The 23,876-nt window shown below is 53.0% G+C and overlaps 1 protein-coding gene across 1 annotated transcript; it reads right to left on the minus strand.

Annotated features, from left to right (window-relative positions):
- Nucleotides 1-4,829: 4,829 nt before the first annotated feature.
- Nucleotides 4,830-19,584, minus strand: Shisal1 (shisa like 1). The gene is made up of 3 exons (XM_035438812.1): nucleotides 19,497-19,584; nucleotides 16,350-16,563; nucleotides 4,830-5,145 (listed from the first exon to the last, which is right to left on the minus strand). The coding sequence occupies exons 1-3, from the start codon at nucleotides 19,561-19,563 to the stop codon at nucleotides 4,830-4,832; spliced, it is 597 nt and encodes a 198-aa protein (XP_035294703.1). The 5' UTR covers nucleotides 19,564-19,584.
- Nucleotides 19,585-23,876: the final 4,292 nt, after the last annotated feature.

Here is a 23,876-nt window from a genome sequence, read left to right on the forward strand (position 1 = left end):
TGACACACCCAGCCTGGGACAGGTGTCTCAGGTGTCTTAGGAGGCAGATGTCCCAGTAGAGAAGGGACTTACATTTCCAGAGCATGGGATCTGGAATTAACCATCCTGAATTCCATGTCCGGCTTAGACTGCAGGCTACTGTAGTTTCCCCCTGGGCCTTAGTCTTTTGGATTGGCTCTGAGGACACTGATGCTACAGGGCTGTTGGGGACATTTAGTGGCCCATTTATAGGAGCTGCGCAGCTAGCTCTGCAGTCTCAGGCAATGGGAACATCTGTTGTGCACTTGGTGGATCACTCACTGAGCTGACCTGCACGGGAGCCTTCAACACACCATCCTGAGCGACAAGGGGCATTCACTCAGCATGTGTTTGCTGAGCGCCCACCATGAGTTAGGTGAGTTCTCAGTGCTGGAGCCCAGAGGCAGCTTTCTAGGGTTCCCTTCCAGTGGGAAAGACAGACAGATGAATAGACAGACACCAAACTGGAAAGCAGACACACTGCCAGGTGGTGGTAACACATCAGAGGGACCAAAAGAGTGTGCAGGGAGTAGACTGTGATGGTGCAGGTAAGTGGGGGGATGGGGTATGGAGGAGGTGCAGGGGAGATATGAGGACTGTCTCTGGGCAGAGGCTCTGGGCATGCACCTGGCAGAAGGAAGGGAGCCAGCCCTACAGGCTTGGGAGAGGCACTTGTTGGGTTGGGAGCAGCAGGTGCTGAGGCCCCTGGACTCCGTCAGGGAGGCCACTGTGCTGGGTGAGCAGGTGAAGAGGATTTTGATTCCATTAGCTGGTTTTGATTTGTTTTAAAAGGGTCACTCTACTGTGAGGGACAAAGGATAGGGCAGGGAGACAGGCCTCGGTATGGGCAGAGGGGGATGGCCAACCAGCCAAGCATTCTTCTAAGATGGCTGGAACCAGTCCATTTGCATTCAAGCTCTGACCACTGACTGGTCCAGTGACCCAGGGCCTAATTGCTATGTGCCTCAGTTTCCTTGCCTATAGACATAAGAGGTGTGGGGTGTGGGACAATGGACATAGCAGGCAAGCTGTGCAGACATTTTAAATACTCCCTCCTGGTAGAAGGGGAGGAAGAAACACAGAAAAGTCACAAGACTCAGAGGCCCTGCCAGGAGATGATAAAACAGTGAAGGAGAGGCTCTTCTGTGGAGCTGACTATGAGGTGTGTGTGGAGGGGGGAGTGTGGACCCCAGGGAGCATTGTGAGCCACCACACATACCTGAGTGGCCTTTTAGTGACGCAGCTCCGAGTCACTCATGCTTCAGCTCTGCCTTCAGCACCCTCACCGCTCATACCCATAATGTACAAGTCTCAGTTTCCCCATCTGTGAGGTGAGGACAACTCCAACCCTGAGATCCTGATGAGCCAGCTGGTGTGTGTGTGGGGGGAGGGGGCACACTCTTGCATATCTTCCCCCAGATATGTGCCAATGGACAAGGATGGGGTGACCAACATGACCACTGACCCTTCCTCACCTGTCTCAGGACAGGCAGCTGCAGAGGTAGATAACGCTGAGCTTCAGGGCACCAGCAGCTCCCACAAGGTGGTTCTGGGGGCCAGGGCTGGAGAGGACCACACTCAGCCAGATCCTGCGCTGCGCCTGTGCACTGTTTGACCTGCTGCACTGTGACAGCAGACTCACAGAGCATCTGCTGTGAGCCACAGGCAGCCCCAACATGGGCTGAGAGCCTGCAACCACCAGGAACCACAGTGTGACGGAAAACAAGCTGTGGGACCATCAGCAGGGGACAGGGCCAGAGAGAAAACCTCGAAGCCCGGGTAGGCAGCTGGTCTGGGGATAGCAGACACCACAATTTGCAGCCAAGAAGGAGGCTGGAGTCCTTCCTCCCGAGGAAGGCAGAGCCCTGGGGAAGGTAAAGAGAAATTCAGGTGTGGCGGGCACTGGGGCCTCAGGGAGCTGAGTCTTGGGTCGCCTGCACAGAGATGGAGCCTGAGAATCTGAACAAAAGTTCCTCTGTAAAATTCAACGGAGGCTGTGAGTCTCCAGCTTACCTGGACTCTCCTGCTCCCTAACTCAGTTAGAGACATGGGACAGGACAGCTGGCTGAAGCGCCATATGCCTGGCTGTTTAATTTGGCACTTGGTTCTGCCTTCAGCCAGGCAGTCACATTGCTCAAAAAGAAGATGAATGGAGTGAGTGTTCACGGGGCCTGAGGGGCCAGGGCTGTGCCACAACCCCTAAGGTCTCCCGGTATTGCTGCAAAAGTGGCAATTTAGGGACTACCCAGGGCTTATCATCCACCAAGCTCCAGTTGGGAGCCACAGGCCTGGTGGTGGCCCTGCTGCTAGCAGGGTGCTTGGTGGCGCAGTTTTCCATCTTCCCCATAGCAGGGCAGGGGTGCCCTAGAACCCAGGCAGCTGAGACCACACAAGCTGTCTGAATCTCCATCTTGCAGGAGCCATTCATTACCTGCTTTGCCCAGCTGGCCACCTGGCCTTGAGCCTCATTCTCCCTAGAGGGTCTAGATTTACCGTTCAGCTCAGCATACAGAAAGCCTCCCCAAGGGCCAAGTGACATATGGGTCTACCACCATCACTCTCTTGGTGACCTGGCTCCTCTGCTGGAAGCTCTGTGCCCCAGCAAGGGGAGGCTGTGTCAGAAGTCAGAGAAGCAGGCAGTCATAATGCTGAGGCCTTCGACACAAGTCAGGATGAAGAGGAAAAAGACACAGGCAGAGCTCAGATGGCCTTCATAGTCCTGCACCCTGTCCCTCTAGGCTCCCAGGGGAACCCAGGGTGGCAAAGGAGGAGGTCCACATGATTGTCCAGCCCTTTCCCCTTGCTTCTCCCCTGACAAAACTGAAGCCTCATCCAATATCATGGAATATCCAAGGGCAAAAGGGACTGGGAGGTGGTGTGCAAATGTGGCCAGTGACTAAAACACTTAATCACAACACATTACACCCCATGGGCTTCTAGGCTATGGTTTGGATGGGCAACCTGGTGGCCTCAAGCACAACTTCCCAAGTCTGTAGAAGGAATCAGGAGAGCAGGGACATCTTATCTCTCCACGGTATGTGAGTCCCAAATGGCAGACCCCTTCCCTCAGACTCTATAAACTCTAGCTTTTGTACAGTTCCAAGCTCTGGGCACACCCCTGCCACCTCCTCTGTTCCAAAGGTGCATCATGGCACTTGGCATACAGTCAGTGTCCAATATGTTCATGTTTGTGAAAGCCAGTGTGGGAAGGGGGAACACAGAGACAGCCACAGTGCTCACAGCAGGTAAGCCAGGGACATCGGGAGTAGAGGTGGCATCTTCAGGTACCATGGGCCTCCATGCAGGCAAACACCCAGCTATGAGTACAGAACACTAATAACCTTCCTTGCCCTCTTGGGCAGCAGGAGAGGACTCCAAAAGAGAGGGTGGAGGAGGCTCATTCCGCCTAAAACTTGTCCACACCAAGATGTTTCCCAGTGATTCTCAGCACCCCACAAGGCGGGTCCCTCTTAGCCAGTGAGCTCTGCATGCTCTGTGACACAGATGTGAGGTTCACACTTCGAGAAGTCCTACCATTGGGCACAGTAAACAGACTGCTCACTGTCTAGCTTTCCCTTCATCTGTGGCTTGCTCTCTACCAGAATGGTGGCTCTCCATGCCCTCCCCTCATACCACAGGAGCCAGGCCAGGGCCCATCCAAAGGAAGACAGACAGTGGCTGTCTCCTACATGATAGACAGGCAGTTACTTGTTCCATAAGCACAAGAGACTGGAAGTGCATCCAATTAATTATTCACGCCATTCATTATTGAAAAGGTCGCTACCTGGGAGCTGCTCTAATAGTGGCTAACAAGCTCATCTGTACCTCCTAGGAGAAGCAGCAAAGGTTCATGGTATGCCTACTATGCGCAAGCACCCTCAGAATAACCCAAGAAGGGGTACACAGTCCTGACTTCTCACGAGGACTGGAAGATTGAAGGATGACAAAACAGTCTGAGATTGCAGTCCTGGGAAGTGACAGAGACTAGGCTTGTGCTGGTCAGTCACCCACAAAGCCCAGTGGTCACTGTGCTAGGAAGTACAGGTCACACAGGTAAGAGGGCTCAAGATGACCTTGTAGCCTGGGCTCTTGGCTGTGACCCCCAGGGATGCTGTGCTCAGAGTCTGAGTACCCAGAGTCTGTGCCTACATCTACTGCCTAGGCCCCCAAGACTCTGTCCACCCAAGACCCTGGGCCAAGGAGCAGGCCATGCCTGTCTCTGTCACTGGGTCGGTTGGCCCCAGGAGCCATCTGCTCTCAAAGCCCTCAGCTCTGGGCAGCAATACTGGCACTCTCTACCATCACCATCACACTGGAGTATAGGGCAGAGATGACAGCTGCCCAGATGAGACCAGACCTGGCCATCCCCAAAGACAAGTCCTTGATATGTCACCTCTCTTCCAATATCCTTCCGTCTTCTGAGCCTGTCCGAATCACCTCCAGGTATGTACAGAAAAGGAACTAAAGATCAGGTTTGCTTCCTGGCCTCATGCTTAAAACTCCCCTAATCCCCGACAAGCTTTCTTTTCTTTTGACCAAACCACAAAAAAAACAAAACAAAACAAAACAAAACAAAACAAAACAAAAAAAACCACTTGAAAAGTCATCCAACTTCCCCTTCTACCTTGGCAACTAGGAAACTCAAGTGACAACCTGTCCTTTTGGCTTCTCCTCTAGACACACATGTGCCAGCATCAGTGGCTTCTAGTACTCCTTGGCAAACAGTAAGGACAGCAAACAGCCTGGTCACTCATGACCTGAATGAGCAGCAGTAATAGTATTAAGTCCACCCAAGCTGTTATTGCAAACACTCACCAGGCAGATGAGCTTTGGAAGGCCATCAGGGGTGGGCTGTGTGTGTCTCCCCGAAGCGTGTGCACAGCCTGAGGGGCTTGCGGCAGGACACCAGGGGGAGGCTGTGGAGCTGGCTGTCCAGGCCGAGGGGCTCGAGCAGGATTCCCCCACCGCCGGGGGTCCTGTTTCATCCACCGTCCGTGGATGCCCCACCGGGTCAGGTAAACCTTGCAAATGTCGTAGTTCATGGCAGAATAATAGAGCAAATCCAGGACCAAGAGGGTAAGCACGAAGAAGCCGTAGATCCACACTCCAAGCAGTGCTGTGTAGTTGCTGGAGAAGGAGAAGCAGAGACTGAGCCACACTCCCAACAGCACCAGCATTCAACACAGGTTGACAGACATTACAGGCATTCAGGTGTCCACCCACCCCCACCCTCCCCACCCCCCGACTCCCCCAAACCCGTCACCTGCCTTGTCTCTCTCCAGTGTCCACTGCCCTGCCCCTGCCCTGTGCTCTAGGCTAGGCTCCCTGGGTCCTTCCCTAACAGGCGCTCTGCAAGATCCCTGAACTTTCTAAGTTAGATATTGGGGTTCCCATAATAAGGGCCCCTACCTCACCCTACTTCTCCCTGTGTGTGCCCTGGCTCCCTGCTGGCTTTGTGCATACCACAACTGCCCCAAGGCACTCCTATTCCATCCCTCCTGGCCTCACTCCCAAGGGCAGAAGCTGGAGGCCTTGCGACAAACTAAACCAGGTCACACCACATGTGCCTCAGAACCCTATGCTACCCGCCCTCTGAGGGGTGCTGCTATACCTCCAGCCCATTTGCAGGGGTGCTACACTTCCAGGCCCACTGCAGAAATCCCTTCCCAGTTGTCTGTGATTCCCACATCAGCTCAGCACCCACCTTTGCTAAGGTCCTTTCACTCTGATCCCAGGGAAACCTTAATCTCCTCCATTCACAACTTTTTATTATCATTATTATTATTATTTGGGGGGAGGGGTTGAAGCAGGGTTTCTCTGTGGCTTTGGAGGCTGTCCTGGAATTCGCTCTGGAGACCAGGCTGGCTTCAAACTCACAGAGATCCGCCTGCCTCTGCCTCCCAAGTGCTGCGATTAAAGGTGTGCGCCACCGCCGCCTGGACATTATTATTTTTTTTTAAGATAGGGCCTTATGAAGCCCAGGCTGGCCTTGAGCTTGCTATGTAGCCAAGGAACCTCCACTTCTAGAGCGTTGGGATGACAAGTGCTTGGTTTGTGTGGTGATGGGAATGGAATTTGGGGCTTCAGGCATGCTAGGAAAACACTCTACTGGCTGAGCCACATCTCTGGCCTCTATTTCCATCACACAACATTTTCCCCATAGAGGCTGCAGTTACCCTGCAGAGGTAGCAAGAGCCCTTAGGACTTAGCACTTCAGATGCTCTCAATCTGTGGCAAGCCCTGATGACTCTTTACAAGTTGGCTGAACACTGAAGCGCACATCTGGCCATTCCCAGCCCAGGACCTTTGCACAGGCCACGCCCTTTTCCAGGTAGACTCTTCCACACCCTCTTCCCCTTTGCCCAGCTGTTTGTGGCACCCTCATTTGAGACTCTTCCTGCCCCCAAGCCTTCATTAAGCCCAACCTCTCCTCTAGTCCCTATCACCTGGCATATCTGTCCCCCTAACACCCCATCCCCCAGGTTGGGGACTTAGTCCTCTAGAGTGGGCTAGTTCCAGGTTTGCCACTGAAGCTGGGTTGCTGAACTCCTGATAGCACCCACCAGGGACTGGGGCTGTTTAAACAGGCTGTTTAAACAGGAACTGGTTTATCAACCACTCAAGTGACACCCACCTCAGTCTGTCCTGTCATGGGCATCTGCTTGAGTGGGTGTGGGCCAGCCAGGGTGTCGAGAAGAGACTGAGCGGCCTAACACAAGCAAGCTGGATATCTCCACTCCAGGGAGACCTGTGGCTCTGTCCTGACCCATCTGGAACTGGGGCTCCTGCCTGCCTAAGCTAGGAGCCTTGGCCTGTCTGCTTTGCTGTGTGGTCTATGAGAAACCCTGCCCATCTCTGGTTCTGTAAGCTACAGCCTTAAGTCTCTCCTCAACTTAGATTCCCAGCTCTGTATCTTCCAAGGCTGGTTCTTAGTTCCAGCTGTGGCCTCAGATGGTGAGATGGTGGCTATCGCCTACCCAGCCCTGCCAAAACAGAAGCAAACCCAATAAGCCCACTTTCATTCTCTACTCAGGGGAATGTTTTCCAGCTGGCCAAGTTCTTGGCCTGAAGACTTCCCCTGGGAGTCAGGGCAATGGGGAGGGGCGGGGCTAATGGGGAGGCTCTGCTATGCTATGGAGCCTGGCAGCTTCAAGACAGGTGCTCAGGACTCAGTACCACTCCATACCTGGGCTCAGTCAGTACCACTCAGTGCAGAGACCCCAGCAAATCCTAAATACCGGAAATCTTAGCTCCTTCCTGCAACCCCACCTCTCTGCCAAACCCCACAAAGGTGTGAATGACTGACAGTCAAGCCCCGGGCCTTTTATTAATGGACACTAGCTTTGTCTGGAAGTGTCAGGGCACAGCAGAAAATGCCTGGCAGAGACAAAAGGCCAAGAGTCCAACTCAGCCCTTCCAGGCTGGAGTCTCACGGGAGACAGATGTCTAGGCAGGCTCTGGTCCCAGGCACCCAGCTCTCCCCAGATTTCTCTCTCTTGCAGCCCCCATGGCAGGGCTCTGAGAACCAGGCTGTTCCTGGTGGTTCCCATGGCAGCAGCCTGGGGGCTGAGGAGGCGGTGAGGGAGCAGGGCCATTCTCTGCAGATGCTGCTTGGCACCCAGAGCAAGAGGGGTGGTGGCCCTGCCTGAAGCTAGGAACACTCCAAAAGTGAGCAGAGGGCAAGGGGCAGTTGCAGGTCCCTCTGCTCTGCATAGAGCCAAGAAGGAAGGAAATGGACCTCTCATGCCTAAGAGGGAATATGGGCAGAGAGAGACACTACTGGGGGACCGAAGTCTACTCTAAGACCCCCCACTCATGTCAGCAGTACCAGGACCAAACCCAATACAAACAGCTCCAGAGGTATCCCACCCAAGCCTTAGGCACCAAGCCACCCCACCTACATGCATCTCTGCTGAGATCAACTCCTTACCTGGTGTGCACTGAGCAGACCCTGGGGCCAGGTTACAGCTTGGCCACAGGAAGTCTCCTGGAGCTTCATATGGGTCTCAACATCACCAGGTTTTGGGGGTCACTCTGTGGCCTGTTTTCATTTGTTAATACTGTTGCCCCGTGATACTGGGGACTCCCTGAGGGCAGGCAAGGATCAAACTTGTCCTTGCATGCCCAACACAGTGTTGTAGTGCAGACACAGCGAGAACTGAGGATGGGCAGGACATGAGTGGATGTGGCACTGCCCAGCGCTGGCCAGGTGTTCTAGTTGTGTGAATGACCAATGGTAAAGAGGGACACTTCCAGTTCTGAGCCTATGCTGCATGCCCTGGTCTCAGAGTGATGACCCCATTTTCCGGATGAGCCCCCAAAGGGGCAGTCACATGCCAACACTCACAGTGATTAATTCACTTCTGTTTTATAGAAGTGGAAACTGAGGTTCTTCTCCCCAAGACTACGGAAAATGAATTTTGAAGAGTTGAAATTGGGTCCCAGGGGTTCCTACCATCAGAGCCCGTGTGTCTCCATTGTAAGGCTGACTGGGACACTTCCACAGTGTTCTGCATTTGTGCTTCATGGATGAAGTCTGCAGGGGCTGTTCCCATTCCCAGGCAGCCAACCCAACCAGCAGGCCAGGGATGCTGCAGCCAGGGTCTTCCTGCTCTGAATGACAGACTGGGCCACTGCTCCTATGACTTCTTTGTGGGGATGGGGAATTCCACATCAGGCCAGGAGTTTGGAGCCAGGTCCCTACAACCTCAGACTGTGCTGAATCCTGGGAAATCCCAAGGTCAAATCTAAGCTAGACGTTAGAGAGGGAGTCCCTGGCTTCTGTGCTCTCACCCTGACTCCACCTGTATAGGGTTTAAGAACAAGCCCTGTCCTGTCTCCCCTGAGCATTCTGCCTAAGAAAAGGTCTCTGTTCCACCTGTGTGCATGGCTTGGCCGTAGGCCTCTGCAGCAGGACAGTACCCCCCCCCCCCATGCCTGCCTGTTTATTTCCACTTCTACAGAAGGTGCTGCTTACAGGGAACATGCCCTGTGTGTGGCGGGTGGGGTGCTAGGACTGCAGACCTCTCTGCAACAGCTTGCAGCCCCCAGGCCATGCCCTCCAAGGTTGCCAGCTGCAAGGATTTCAGTCTTTAATTTTTAAAATGTAATTTGAAATATGCAATCTGGAAATTAAATGCATCCAGATGCCAGGCCCCAGCTCATGCCTGCATGGAGGGAGAAGATAAAAGACAGAGGCTGCGGTGGGGCTTCTGTGACCGCCCAGCCTCAGACAGTGGTGGGCGCCTGTGCGGGACTGTATGACTCAGCTTCCTTGGGGTTTCCAAAGTGATAATAGACCTAACCGCTGGAGGTTCTGTCTGTGGAGCAGAGTGGCTATGTCAGCAGCCACCAGCAGACAGCTGCAGCATGGCCTGGCCTGGAACTCCCCATCCCCACCATGAAGTCATGGGAGCAGTGGCCCAGTCTGTCAGTCAGAGCAGGAAGACCCTGGCTGCAGCATCCCTGGCCTGCTGGTTGGGTTGGCTGCCTGGGAATGGGAACAACCCCTGCAGACTTCATCCATGATGCAGGACCTCAGAACACACTGTGGAAGTGTCCAGGTCAGCCTTACAATGGAGATACACAGGTTCAGCAGGTGGGAACCCCTGGGACCCAAATTAAGCTTTTCAAAATTCACTTTCCATAGTCTTAGGGAGATGAACCTCAGTTTCTGCTTTGAAGTAACCATGAGGCTTCGCCAACTGACATGAGGTCCAGGAAAGAGAAGGGACCTTGGAAGCTGCAGCCAGTAGAGTTTTTTTTCTGGAGTGCTCGAAGCCCTGGGTTTTATTCCCAGTACCACATAAAGGGTTCATGTTTGCATATGTCTGTATTCTCAGCACTTGGAATGTGGAGACAGGAAGATTAGGCATTCAAGGCCATCCTTGGCTACATAGAGAGTTGGTAACTAGCCTGGGCTACATGAGACCCTGTCTCAAATAAAACAGAAAGAGACAGAGAAGAAACCAATGAGGGCAAGCTTATGCAAAGCACAGAAGAAGTAGTAGTGCACACTTGTGACCCCAGCACAAGGATCTTCGAGTTCATGGCTAGCCTGGGCTACACAATGAGACCCTGTCTCTAAACAGTCACAAATAAAAACCACAGAGAATGTACTTAATAGGTCTAGACCCAGATAGGCACACTACCTCACCTAAGGCCACACATCAAGACAGTGCAGTCGTGGGTGGTACAGGCCTGAGTCTTGGGTAACCTGGGAGGTAGCTATCAAAAATGCCATCTTCCTTGCCAGGGAGATGTCCCAGTAGAGTTGGCTGCTGTCTTTTCTGGCCCTGCAGCTAATAGGCTTGACCAAAGGGCTGGGCTACTGGGTCAGGAAGCAGCATGCAAGAGCCAGCTAGACCTAGTGGCATACCCAGGCCCAAGCCCTGAATAAACCTAGCAACGCCTCTCTCCAGGGCTTGGGCAGACCTGGGTGTGATGGGGCTGGCACTGGCTAGGGCCATGTCAGCAGAGGTGTCATGGCCATTCCTAGCAGGAGCCACCAAGTGCCACATGCGATTTCACCATTGCCCTTTTCCCTTTGCCACAGATCACCCTGCCCTAGATGGGGACCGCTACACCAGCCTGGGTGATGACAGTTCATGTGCAGAGCCATTAGTGTTCCAGGAGGACATCCCCTCAGTGCAGCTGGAACCAGGTGACAGCTAGACAGGTATTGCTGTGGCTTTGTGTGCTGTGTGATTTCAGACATGCTTCCACTCTCTCTGGGCCTGGCAATTGGGCTTGTTCACATGTATCCACTTTATATGGATGGCAGGGAAGTCCCAGGGAAGTCTATTTGGAGTTGGAGGAAGGGGTGTTCAGGCAAGGAACCATGGTAGTTCTAGAAGATCTTCTCAAGGAGGATGACGGGTAAGGAGCTTTTACACCTGACAAGCCTTGGCGGGACTGTGGGCTGTGTGATTCTCACCCTACTCTGGCCAGCCAGGTTCAAAGTTCAAAGCATGCTTCAAGATGCCAGGAGGGCAGGGGAGGGCCACATGGGGGAAGCAGGATACTGGGACTCAGGCGGATAACTCCACACTGTGGAGTTTGCTATGACCACTGAGAAAGGAGGGCTTTGACAGAGCCCAGGAAGAAGAGGCCTTGATGAGCCTGTGAGGCCCAGGAGGGACAGCTGCTCTGTCTCCCTGGAGACCCCATTCCTGTTACACCTGCAGGCACCTCTGATCAAGTCAGCTCCTGGTGTCCTGTCCCTGGAGACAGAGAGAGACAGAGACATAGAGAGGGAGAGATAGAGAGGGGGAGATGGAGGGAGACAGAGAGTGGGACAGAGGGAGGGAGGGAGAGACAGAGAGAAAGAGAAACAGAGACAGGAAAAGAAAGAGGGAGGGAGAGGGAGGGGGAGGGAGGGAGGGGATACCTGACTGCTCTCTCCTGTAGCTCTAACAAAGGCCTCTTCTGACTTGTCAGGGGCAAGGTCTGCCTGGGACAGGGGTTCAGGGGTGCCTGGCTGGCCCCCATTTGGCCTTTGGCTGCCTGCATGGCTGGAAATAGGCATCTTGCTGTGGTGGTGGAATCGGCAAAGCAGCCTCCTTTCATTCCATGGCTTGCCTTTCTGCCAGGCAGCCGGAACCGCCACACACCATTCCGTTCATCCAAAAAACACAAATAAATAAGGCAGCAGAGAGAGACACAGCTTCGACTAGGTCACCAGCCCACCTCCTGCTGACTCACAGTGGAGAAGGTGGAGCCTGCATTCTGAACAGGGCCCTCTGGGGTCACCACAGCTGGCTTGAACCATCAGGCTGCACCCCCACAGATTTGGATCTGCCTGAGATTCTGGGTCTCCAGCCTCAGTGGAGATGTGACGGCTTTTCCAGCTTCAGACAAGGCCCAGCTTCCTGGACATGTGTATGGAATGACAGTTCAGGGCTCCTGTATCCCTAGCCTCGACTCTTGCCATCACCTGGAGGCCTCATCAACATGTTTCTGGTCTCTTTCTTATTCTAAGGGCCTAGAGGCTGATGGAGACTCCAGCCCCAGAGTGGCTGTGATCCTGATATGGCAAAGGCCCTAAATGGTAGTACAGCCAACAGGTGGTTTCCCACTGTGAGCCTACCCCTACAGTGGCCTTCTTTGTCTCTGTTTCAGGCTGTCATCCTGACTTCTGCTCCCAAAGACTCAACCTCGTGTTACCCCTCTGCTACTGACTCCACCTGGAAGCCAAGCTCTATGGCAGCTCCCTGGGCCTCGGTCAGGATGCTCTGACAAAGTCCATGAGCCTGGAAGCAGGACAGGGGGCTCCCGTGGCCCCTCTGTGGGGTTTGCTTCCCTCTCAGGTCACATTCTGGCTTCTGTGAACTGATTAGGTTCCCAGGAGCCTCATCCCAAGAACAGGCCTGTGATACAAAAAGGATTTCAGTCCTAACCAATTGAGAGGCCTTGCCCCTGGCTGGGAAGCCCCATTCCTGGCTTGGAGGCCCTAACCCTGGCTGGCAAACCCTGTCCTGTCTTGGAGGCCAGGCCTAGCAAGGTCTCACCCCTGTCCCCTCCTCCTCTGCAAGGAGTCTGCCCAGAGTCACCCTTCCTTCCCTTAACCCATTTTGCTTCTACATCTGGCTGCCTCATCTCCCTTAGAAGAGGTGCCAGTTTGGTGGTGAGGAACAGGGCTCACCTCACATCCTCAGAGGCCTATGCTCTCATCTGGGGAAAGGGGGCATCAGGAAGATGACTACTTACCAAGGAGGATGCCCTAGGACAGCAAACCCCACATCTGTCTGCAGGGTGTTTGTGGGATGCTTCTGACATCTGGCAGGTAGAGCCCCGGGATGGTCATACAAGGCACAGGCCTAGGTGATCTCACATCGAAGAATGACCAGGTCCCAGCATCAGGGTGCCTTGTGGACAATCCCTGCCTGGGCCTCTCTCCAAAGGACTGCCTCTAAGACTCTTTAGAGTTCCTGAGGGGTCTTCCAGAGTCTTAGGTTGGCTGTGGTCTTTCTCTCCTTATGTGTCAAACTGTGGCTGGGAGTCTCTGTGGCTTGCACAGCAGGATGGACAGACAGCACAGACTCACGGATGCTATACCCCAGGTGTGCTTCTGAAGGCCAAGGAATAAATACTCAAGCTAAGCTTCAGAGAATCACTGTTCCCACTCCCTCTGGGGGAAGGCCCTTCTACTGGCAGCCAGTAGCTACAGTCAGGCCCCTGTGCCTACTTTGTGGGAAACCCTGTGTGAGCAGATTATAGAAACCTGTGGGTTTCTAAAGGAGGCTCCCAGACCCTAGGTGCCAGACCTCGAGGAAGTGTGGCTATGGGGCTTTCATGGGCCCCTGTAGCACCCTTAAATTCCAACCTCAGTCCTGTACTACCCTTCTTCCTCATGGAATTAGCCCGTGGTCTCACAAAAGGCTTAGGCCAAATTCCAGGCTTGGTTCCAGCCCTGCTGTGATGGACGGGGGCTTGCTGAGCTACTTCACACACAGGATTATTCCGAGGCCCAAGCAGATGGCAGGATATTCAGGGGGAAGCACCGTGCATCTGAGAAAGGAGCTCTCAGGAGCTGGCTGCGGTGGGAGGAGGAGGGGTTTGGATGGCAGTCAGAGAGTCTGCATCTCCTACCCACCCAAAGGAAAGCGGCACCTTCCCCAGCATGAGCAGAGTCTGGTAGCAAAACCTCAAGCTGTAGCGTCAGACAGAGGTCGAGGTTCTGCTCCTCAGCCCTGCTGCTCCCAGCACTACCATGGATCTTATCTACAGCCACTGAATAATACTTCCTATCCAGCCCATTATTCCTACCAGGGAAAAAATGCTTCAACAGCAGGAGTCAGCCTTGTGTGTACTGGGAAAGTATTTGAAGCTTCCTGAAATGCCAAGGAAGATAAGAATGCCCGACCATTGACCTTTTTAGAGATACAAGTCTACGAAGCTGGAAGGGAAAGAAAGAAGAAGGGAGAGGAAGAGAGAGAGAAAGGAGAAAGGAAGGAAGGCGAAAGAAAAGAAGGGGGAGGGAGGGAGGGAGGGAGGGAGGAGGAGGGAGGAGGAGGGGAGGGAGGAGAGGGAGGGAGGGAGGAAGGGACTGAGACCAGTAAATGTGAAAGTAAGCCTGGCATCAAGGCCTACTTTGTGACCCCAGGACTAGGAGGCTGCACGCTAGTTCCGGGGGCTATCCTGTGAACTCTTGCCTCGAAAGCAAGGAAGAAGGGATACAGAGTGATTGCTTCCAAGTGGCATAATTGGAAACAGGAGAGAATCGATTGAAAAAGTGTTCCAAAAACTGAGGAAGAAATTCATAAATAAAGATCCCTAATTTTTATCATCTATAGTCAGAAGAGGCTATTTCTGATAGCAATGTGAAAAGAACAAGCTAGAAACAAATGCAGATGACACACAAGACTTCCCTACGAGGAAAATCAAAAGCATCACAAAAGGAAATTTGAAGGCCTGGCCTTAGCTCAGTGGTGAAACACTTGCCTAGAAAATTAAAATCAACGGGCAAAGAAGCTATGTGTTCTTTTTTTTTTTTTTTTTTTCTTTCAAGACAAGGTTTCTCTATGTAGCTCTGTCTGTCCTGGAACTCACTGTGTAGACCAGGTTTGAACTCAGAAATCCATCTGCATCTGCCTCTCAAGTGCTGGTGCCACTACCACTGGTGAGGCTGTGTGTTCTTGAGTACAAACAATGAAAGAGAGAGAGAGAGAGAGAGAGAGAGAGAGAGAGAGAGAGAGAGAGAGAGAAAATATCACAAAACACTGTTTCTTCTATGAAGCTGTAACTCAGTAACTGCAGTAATAGAGAATACTAATAGGATTTTGGCTTTGTTTTGATGGGGGAGCAGGAGACTCACTTAAGCAAGTTCTAAAACTCAAGGGGTAAGGAGCCTGGGATGCTTAACCCACAGAAACATGAAGACAGACCAGAAGTCAACAGCTCACACAGTGTCACACCAGCATATGACATGGGCCAGTGAAGGCCACAGAGCTATGACACTCTGCCCTGGGGCTTATGTGTGGCACGTCATAGCATAGGATGGATGAGTTTGAGTGTCACACCAGCAGACAGAAAGAAGACAGACAGGGTGAGTGGTGGTGGCACATGCCTTTAATCCCAGCACTCTGGAGGCAGAGGAAGGTGGCTTTCTGTGAGTTCAAGGCCAGCCTGGTCTAGAGAGTGAGTTCCAGGACAGCCAGGGCTACACAGAGAAACAAATAAACAAACAAACAAAAAACAAAACAAAAAGACAGATAGTTCAGCAGGAACATAAGGCTTTGTTGATCTTTGAAGGTGAAATCTTCCTCACAGTCTCCCATGCTTGAACACTTGGTCCCCAGCTGGTGGCACTGTTGGGGAAACCTGTGGACCCTCTAGGACAGGAAGCCTTGTTAGAAGTCTGCAGTGTGGCCTTCAGTCCTGGGCCCACTTTCTCTTCACCCTGGGCAGGTACAAACCAGCTATCTTCTTTTTTTCTGCCACGCTTTCCCTGCCTGCTGCCATTTCTTCCCTGCCAGGATTGACTGTACCCCCAGGAACCATGACACAAAATAAGCCCTTTCTCCCTTAGGTTGCTTTAGTCATGGTATTTTATCACAGCGATGTGGAAAGTAAGACCTAGGCAACAGATCAGAGGTTGTGAGGGAAAATCCGAAACATAAAATAGAAAACATAGGAGAACATTTCAATGATCTTAGAAGAAAGACCTTTCTCAATAAGGGCCAACATTACCACCGTGAAATAAAATTAATAGTTGTCCTGTGATCACAAGACTGTTGAGCAAGTGCAAAAAAAAAAAAAGCATCTCAAATCGAAAGGCACACTGGAAAATGTTTGTGTCATATATCCTTCATATATAAAGATTTCCTGTTAAAAATGCAAGAATGTAATAGAATAAAAATGCCAAAACCACATCAACAGCCAGCACACAAAAAGGTCAATGACCCTGAACACAGTGAAGGACAGTCAGCTCCGCTCAGAGATGGTGTGTGCCACTTTGACCCATCGTGCTCCTCTCAGTACAGCCCCCTGCTGCTCTGTCAGTAAGTTCCTCTTGAAGACCTGATCTCAATATGTTACCTCCGGAGGATACATCTCTGCACCAACGCTATTACCAATATTACTGGATGAAAACTGAATACACAAAGCCAACAAACAGTTCTGGTAAATTCTAAGCTTCACAGACTTGATCCCACTCTACTTCTGCAGCAGGACTGCTAGGTGGACACTCTACCCATTTCTCAGGTGGGAACAGTAAAGCTCTTTGCAGGCAACCTCCTTCTATGCCTGCTTTCTTGTACATGTTGTCTTGAGCATCCCCAAGGCAGGGGTGGGCAGTGGCCAGAGCAGTTGGGAGTTAGGGTGGTACTCACTTGTGCATGTAGCCCTCGGGGCCGGCTGTAAGGTTTGCCTGCATGACCGCCTGGAACTCTGTCTCGTTGCAGCAGTATTTGAAGACCGTGTTGTTATGGTGACAGCAAAGGATGAAGGTCTTGTTGTCTGAGAGCCGGGGACAGTGGAAACCGAAGTGGTAGCGGCCTTTGTGGTCTGTGTAAGGCTCACAGACCCGGAAATGTGCGGACAGGACTAGAATATAGAGACACCAAGTTCACCAGGGTCCCTTTGGCAGCCTAAAGGTGCCAGGGAGAAGGACCAGCAGCCTGTTTCAGGGTCCTGTTGGCTCCTCCCTTCCCTAGGAAGTCTTCCTGGTCCAGGAAGGGCCTCACCTCTACCCCAAAGCCTCCTGGACCCCTTGTCCCCAGCTCTGTCAGAACAACAGTGTTCCTACCTCAGGCTGAGTGCACCTTGGGGATCCTCGAAGCTCACCCATTAATGGGTCCCCTCCTGCATCTCAGCCCTTAGTGACCAGGCACCTATTCTGTGTCTCAGGAGTAAAGAGCTTTACTTCATCCACACGACCATCCTAGTAGGCAGGCTTGTTCTGTCATTTTGTAAGTAGAGAAACAGAGGTCTAAAGGACTTGATGGAGCTGGTCAGTGTTGATGGCAAAGGACTTAAACGAAGCTCCTGCAATCTCTCCCTGCCCCTTTCCCACCTCAGCTTGCTCCAGAGTAGGTTGAATGTGATCCAGGCTTTCCTCGGTGTTAGCCTACATAGGGCTGGCTGGAGGACCTAGGGTCCACCTGTATTGAAAGTGCCAACTCCTCAGTGCCTCACATTCTAGAAGTTGTTGCCCCAGACCCGAGCAAGGTCTTATCTGGGTCCCACACATATAGGGCTGTGCTGCACCCCCTGACCCACAGAAGGAGGCCCTATTCAGCCTCCTCTGCTGCAAACCAGGATGAACTGATGGTGATAAACAGGATTGAATGCGAACAAAGCAACAATGGAAAAGCTGGAAAGGCTGTCTCTGGCTTAATTAGTATCTTCATAAAGGGCTCACTGTATCTAATTTGTATCACTGAAAAGGGGCTTCTTGGCGCAGGCATCTCCCAGGCACAAAGGCCCTTCTTAGAGCTCCCACAAGAAGCGCTGTCGGCTGAGAGGTTATTAGATTGCAGCCCACACAGTGCCACGGCAGGGGACCCCAGCAGGCCAGCTGGCAGGGGTGCGGGCACCCTGAGAGCTGGCGCCTAGGCTGGCTCCAAAGGCCTTTCCCTGAAGGATAGTTCCTCCTTCTGTGGACACAAGTGGGGAGGTATTGGCTCTCCAGGCTCCAGCCCACTCTTGTTCTTGGGATGCAGAGGCCACTTGGCGTGATGTCTCAAGGAGACATACCACCGAGTCCCATCTACTCCCACTATACAGAAGAGAAAAGCAAGACTCAGAACCTTGGCTCACCAAGCATGCTAACCAGAATGGAGGCTTTTTGGTCCCTCTACAGCACAGAGCTCTGTCATAGGGATGTCCATGTGCTTGGGCTGGGAACCACTGCCCCAGAGCAACTGCACACAGAGGGATTAACAGTGAGGGGCAGAGGAGAGCAATCAAATCCCGTGACTCTTGAAGCCCTCTTGTGGCTCTGTGTGACCAGTGTGGGCACCTGAAGGATGCTGGACACATCTAGAGTGCCAGCTGAAAGACCAAGCTTGGCTCTGGGACTGGTCCCTCCCATGAGACACAGCATACAGCAGACGGCCATCAGACCTTTTGCAGAGGTAACAGAACACAGAGGTGAGACAGGCAGGTCCTGTCCAGGACCTGGTGGCCCACAGCCCCACAGCCATTCCTGGATGCTCTGGCCACCAGCCTTAGTCATTTGCCAGTGACCAGAAGATCCTGCCACTTCCCCAAGGACAGAGGAGTCCCAGACAGGGACCAGGATGGTTCCCTGGTGGAGAATGATACCCCAAGTTCTTAGTCCCCCCCACCCCCACCTCCTCCCCTTGTTAGAGAAGGATCAGCACCCCTGTGGTGGGGGTTCCAAGGAGCTCTTTGCACACTTTCAGGTACAGGCTCACTGCCTTCAGCTCTCGTGGGTTTCAGCATCCCAGCACTTGTATGAAGCATGGTGAACCGAAGCTCTGGAGTCAACTATCTCCAGTTGTGTGATCACTACCCACTTGCCTTCTCTGAGTCCCTGACCTCAGGGATAACAAGAAGCAGCTGGTTCTTCACACCCAGGATGATGAGGACAAGGGCCTCCCCATTACATGGGGAAGATCTGGGGAGGTAAGGATCAGGGCCCCATCACATGGAGAAGAGCTGGGGCAAGGGTGACACCAGACTCTGGCCTCAGCTTGGCCTCTGCTCTGCTCTTCTAGGAGTCCTGTCCACACCCCAGCCCCTTCACAATCTCTTTCTGAGCTGCACACACCCCGGGGAAAGGGTGAGGGAAGGAAGCCACCAGTCCTGAGCAACAGCTTGGCCACAGTGTGGGGAGATTCAGAAAGAAGAGAGAGAGCCACACACAACAGATAGAAAGAGACAGAGACACAAGATTGAGAAAGAGCTATGAGAGAGACATACACAAGAAACAGAGAGACACATAAGAGAGATACACAGAGAAGTGGGAAATATACAAAGAAACAGAATGGCACAGATGGGAGAAGGAGAGAGGGTGAGACAAAGACAGACAGGGCCACGAGAGCCTTTGTGCAGGACTAGACACGGACTAGGTCCTGGCTGGCTAGCTGGGTTGTCTCTGTTCTTGACTCTGCTCTAGTTTGGAGGCACGGGGGGTCTGGTTTCTGTGAGCCCAAGCTTGCCTGCAGTGTCAGTCCAGGGACTGAATGGTATCAGGAGGGTGTGGCTCCTGTGCCCTGGGTCTGAATCCAACCCATCTACTAGCTCTGTTCTCCAGGCTCAGTTTCTCACCTATCAAAGAGATAGATTGGCATTGCCTACTTTTGACTTGTAGAACTAGAGGGACAAATCTGAACGCAGGCTCCTGGCAGCCCCATTGCCTCCAGAATCCAGTAGCTCATGCCCTGTTAGGGAGCAATATCAGGAGACTAAGGTACCTTTGCCCTGTCGGCATGCGGGACCCCAGCTGCAGCCCTGCTCTGGAAGGGACCCCCCACTCCCCACTAGCCACTGAGCCCCCACAGAGGTTTTACCTGCAGGAAACAGCAGGGAGAATACTGCGAGCAAGTTCCAGGACCGCTGGCCACAACTGGTCATCATCCGGCTGGCATTGACCCGTCCGGTGCTGCCTGTGTAAGACACAGAGAGTCTCGGCAACTGTCTCCCCACACTTGCTTTGTTGCCCGAAGAGGAGGGGCAGCAGACAGGCAGCAGCCGACAGGAGCTTGCAGGAGAGCCAGGGCGGGCGAATGGAGGATGGAAACACCTCCATCCAATTTCCTCTCTGGAATGAATGACCTTCCCCCAGCAGCCCCGTCACCTCCTTTGCTTTTCACGGCAAAATGAGACTTAATCAAAGGATGCCGGTGGCTCAGGTGGTGAAATCACCATCCAAGTGTCCAGGAGGAGGGGGGGGGGATGACAAGTCCACTACCCCTGCCACCTCAGAGCTTAAGACCCTGCCTCCCTGCCGAGTCTCTGAGGGTGATTTCCATTAACCTTTCTGCACACAGACACCGGCCAGGCCACCTTTCTAGGCACCAGGGCCACAGCAGCCGATTAAAGAGGAAGCAAACAGTGGAGAAGAGAACCTTCTCTGATGGTGTGTGTCCCAGTGTAGAAGCCACAACACTCACAAGTAAGCAGGGGACAGTGCTGGGGGGACGCTGAACACAGCAGAGGCTCCACTGTGTACCCACCCATACCCACAGCCTTTACTTGCAGCAGCCCAAATAACCTAAGTCTCCACAGACATGAGGGGATAAACAAAACACATGTATATATATGGTGGAATATTACTCAGCCTTAAAAAAAGAAAGGCAATGAGCTGGGGGTATCAGCTCAGTAGTAGAATGCCTGCCTAGCATTTGCGAGGCCCTGGGTTCAATTCCCACTTCTACCAAAATGAAAGGAAGAAGGCTCTGAAACACTCTACAATGTGGAAGAATTTACTAACTGTCATTTTTGGTGAAATAAGATAGACCCAGAAATACAAACACAGAGTGACCAGCTCACTCTTATGCAGGAAAAGTGCCTTGAATCGTCATATCTGCAGAAACGGGTACCTAGAACTTGGCTACAACAGTCTACATGGTGCATAGGTAGGCTGTATACCCCATCCTTGCCATTTTCAGGGTAGATTCTTGCCCCTTCATATGGTTTTAGTGTCTCCACAGCAAGGATCAGCTTCTCAAGGATAGTCAGGGACAAGTGCAGTCAAAAATACAGTTCAACGTGGGAAGGGCCATGCCCAGACCATAGCGGGACGCCCCTCTCTCAGCCCACACTGTCCCAGACCCTTACTCAGCTTTCTGCAGCAGACTTGGTACCACCCTGCCCTCAGGGACTCCACCTGGTCACAGAGGGAAGAGGGGAACCAACTCAGGCTTCACCTTGTACCCTGACTCCATAGGGGTCAGTCAGGGTTGGGCAGAGGGGACAAGCTTGCTGATCAGACAAATGTCACCAAAGCTCAACACTGTGAATCTTGATGGTGACATGGCCCCTGTGGGCCTGGGGAGGGCCCCTCTGCACCCCCTCCTTCTATTCCCTCTTAAACTGTAAGCTGCTTAATTGCTCTGAGCTTGGCCTCCTGCCCCTGCCCCTGCTGGGGAGAAGAGCAGAGATTAAGGCTTCTGAGAGTATTTAGGAGAGGATTTCCATATGGAAACCCACAGGGTTAGCTCTGAAAAATGCACTGTGAGGAGGAAGCACTTCTGAGATACCCACACCATCGGCCACTGGAGTGGGGAGGGTGTTCTCACACTACAGACTCAGAAGGAGAGGCTGGGGAGGCAGGCTGGGTGTTCAGGTGCCCATCCCCCCTTTCTGGCCTGTGAGGCGGGGCTGCCCCACTGCTGTCTCTGCATCAAGGAGGAGCTGGGGGGGAGGGGTTGAATCTAAGAGCTACAGGGCATCCGCCTCAACCCACCTCTCAGCTTTCACTCCCAGCAAAGACCCCATGACCAACTGATGATGAGGCTGTCATTTACGCTGGGGTGAGTCCAAGTCCTGTCACCTTGGAGTCACAGACACCCTACCCCCTCTGTGATATCTGCCCTTATTTCAACTTGTCCCTCAACTCAGACCTGTGGAATTTCACACTCTCCTGACACCAATGTATTAATTCACTTACTCCCCTGCTAGGCTCTCCTCCTTCAAAACGACTCAAAACTCAGTTTACTTCCCATGTATCGAGGGCCTTCGAGGCCTTCTGGGGAATGCATGCCACTGGCTCCTTTGAGATGTGTGTTCCTGTATCCCAGCACTTTGGGGACTGGATTTGGCCTCTGAGCACATGGAGGAGGAAGTCATTGTCCAAAGGGGTGGGCTGTTCCCGGTGTCCACAGCTGGACTTTGGGGGGCTCATCCTTGGGTTCCTTTGTCAGGCCAGAAGGGTCCCAGGCTAGGGCCTGACCGCAGGGCCCAAGCAGAAGGCTTAGCTTAGGGTTCTGGGAACCCTAGCCCTACAGGATCCCAGCCTCAGGTCCTCAGGCCTCTCTGGGAAGATGGAAGGCTGCACCGCAGCCTGTGTTCCCAGCAGGTCCTGCCCATGCTAAGTGACCATGTGGCTGAGTCTGACTGTGAGTCAGCCTGAGAAGGTCAGAGAATTAAACCAGGACTGAACGCCCAGGTGGGGAGGGAGCACCAGGCTGTCAGATACTTCAATCTGGGACATGGAGAGAGTCTGCTGGATTTCATTCCACTGGAGGACAGGGACTGAAAGAGGTCTTATCTCCCCTCTAACCTGCCTCTGAGGGCTGTGATACCCCTAGAGATGGCTGCTCTCTGTACATCACCATATCATCTCACTAATTTTCACGCTAACCCAATACCTGAAGGGTCAGTTCAACAAAGAGGAGATGGAGGCTCAGAGAGGTGCTATGAACTGCCACACAGCCACTCAGACAGGAGGCAAAGAACATTCTACCTCTAATGCCAAAAGAGCATGGTGGCCCGTGAGGCCTCCCAGGGAGCGCATGGTGCGCTGAGATTTATCCTTGTGTGTTCCAGTGAAGGGACCAGCTCCCCTTTCGGCAGTCATAACAGCCGAACACGTGCTTGATTGACCTTGTCTTAGTCACTAGAGGTTAGGTGCCTGCCTTGTGACAAGGAACCAATCAGAAGATAGCTGGTGGCGCTATGCTTTACGACCCTGGGTGTGCTTTACGGACAAGTGCACAGCAATGACTCACAGAGCATAGCAACCACCCTGGGAGGGCCTATGGACCATAACAACCAGTTGACCAATCAACACAGGGCAAGCCCTCCAAGGCTGGAGGCACACCAATAGTGAGCCTGTGCGTACCCCTAGACACTCCCCTTACGCTGCCCTACAAGATCTCTTGGGAGGCCCTAGGAGCTGTCTTTGCTAGCCATCCACCATGGCGGGTGGGTGAAAGACCTGAGCTAACATGGGGTTAGCTCGTTAAAAAAACAATAAAGCCTCATGAGGTTTGCAGCAAGCTCTCGAATCCGCCTGGTGATTGGGGTGACCACGGTCATGGCCTGGGACCCCGGATACCTGAGTTTTCCGGGGGTCTAACACCAGCACTTTGAAAACCATTCAACTGCCTAAGACGGTAGCTCTGCCACCAACAATAAAACCCCAGAGTAGTCGAAGAGTGATGTGGGGGACTTCACTGCCTGAGGTTTGACAGGGTCCAGGATCATGTTCAGAACACTACCACGGCCCACCCTCTCCTTGGGTCAGCCGGGGACTGCTGCTCTGAGATTTCATCGTTATTTTTAAACACCGAATTTGGTGAGGCTGGGAGGGGAGGAAGGGCATGTGAAGAGAAACAGGCCTTGGTGAGATGGATGAGACCCCACCACCAAGAATGGACCTGTTTTCCCATCATCAGCACTCTGCAGGGCAAGGGCATGGTGAGAAAGGGACATGGGGACAGGAGGGGGATACTGGAGGGCCTCATCAATGGTCCATGGCCTGAACACTCAGCAACTGCTGGTGCTTCCTGCTGCTGTCTTCAGTCCTGATGTCAGCCTGCTAGGTGTGGGGAAGGTGTCCCATGCCCTAGAGGATCAGGGTCAGCCAGGCTTACAGGTGGAGCCCTCAGGGCCAGCCACTTTGCCTGGGACTATTTTCTGCCTCTGACACCTTTTTTTTTTTTCCAACCACACCTCTAGTGATTGGGAGAGTCACCTTCAGTCTTCTGGGCCAGAGAACAAGGGTAGAAATGGGCTAAAGTCACACGGTTTCTGTGCTGTCCCAAGACTTCCTGTAGCATGAAGCCCCCGCACAGGCTGTGGCTGGTGTCCTTGCCTTCAGGTCTCTGCATCAGTATCACCAACCAACCCAGCTCCCAGGCAGCCACGGTCCACATTCCATGGTGTGCATCAGACCACTCACCCACCTTGGAGGTCAAGGCCTCGATCGCCACTGAGCCTTGGCT

Source organism: Cricetulus griseus, chromosome 2 (assembly GCF_003668045.3).
Source record: "Cricetulus griseus strain 17A/GY chromosome 2, alternate assembly CriGri-PICRH-1.0, whole genome shotgun sequence".
Taxonomy (NCBI): domain Eukaryota; kingdom Metazoa; phylum Chordata; class Mammalia; order Rodentia; family Cricetidae; genus Cricetulus; species Cricetulus griseus.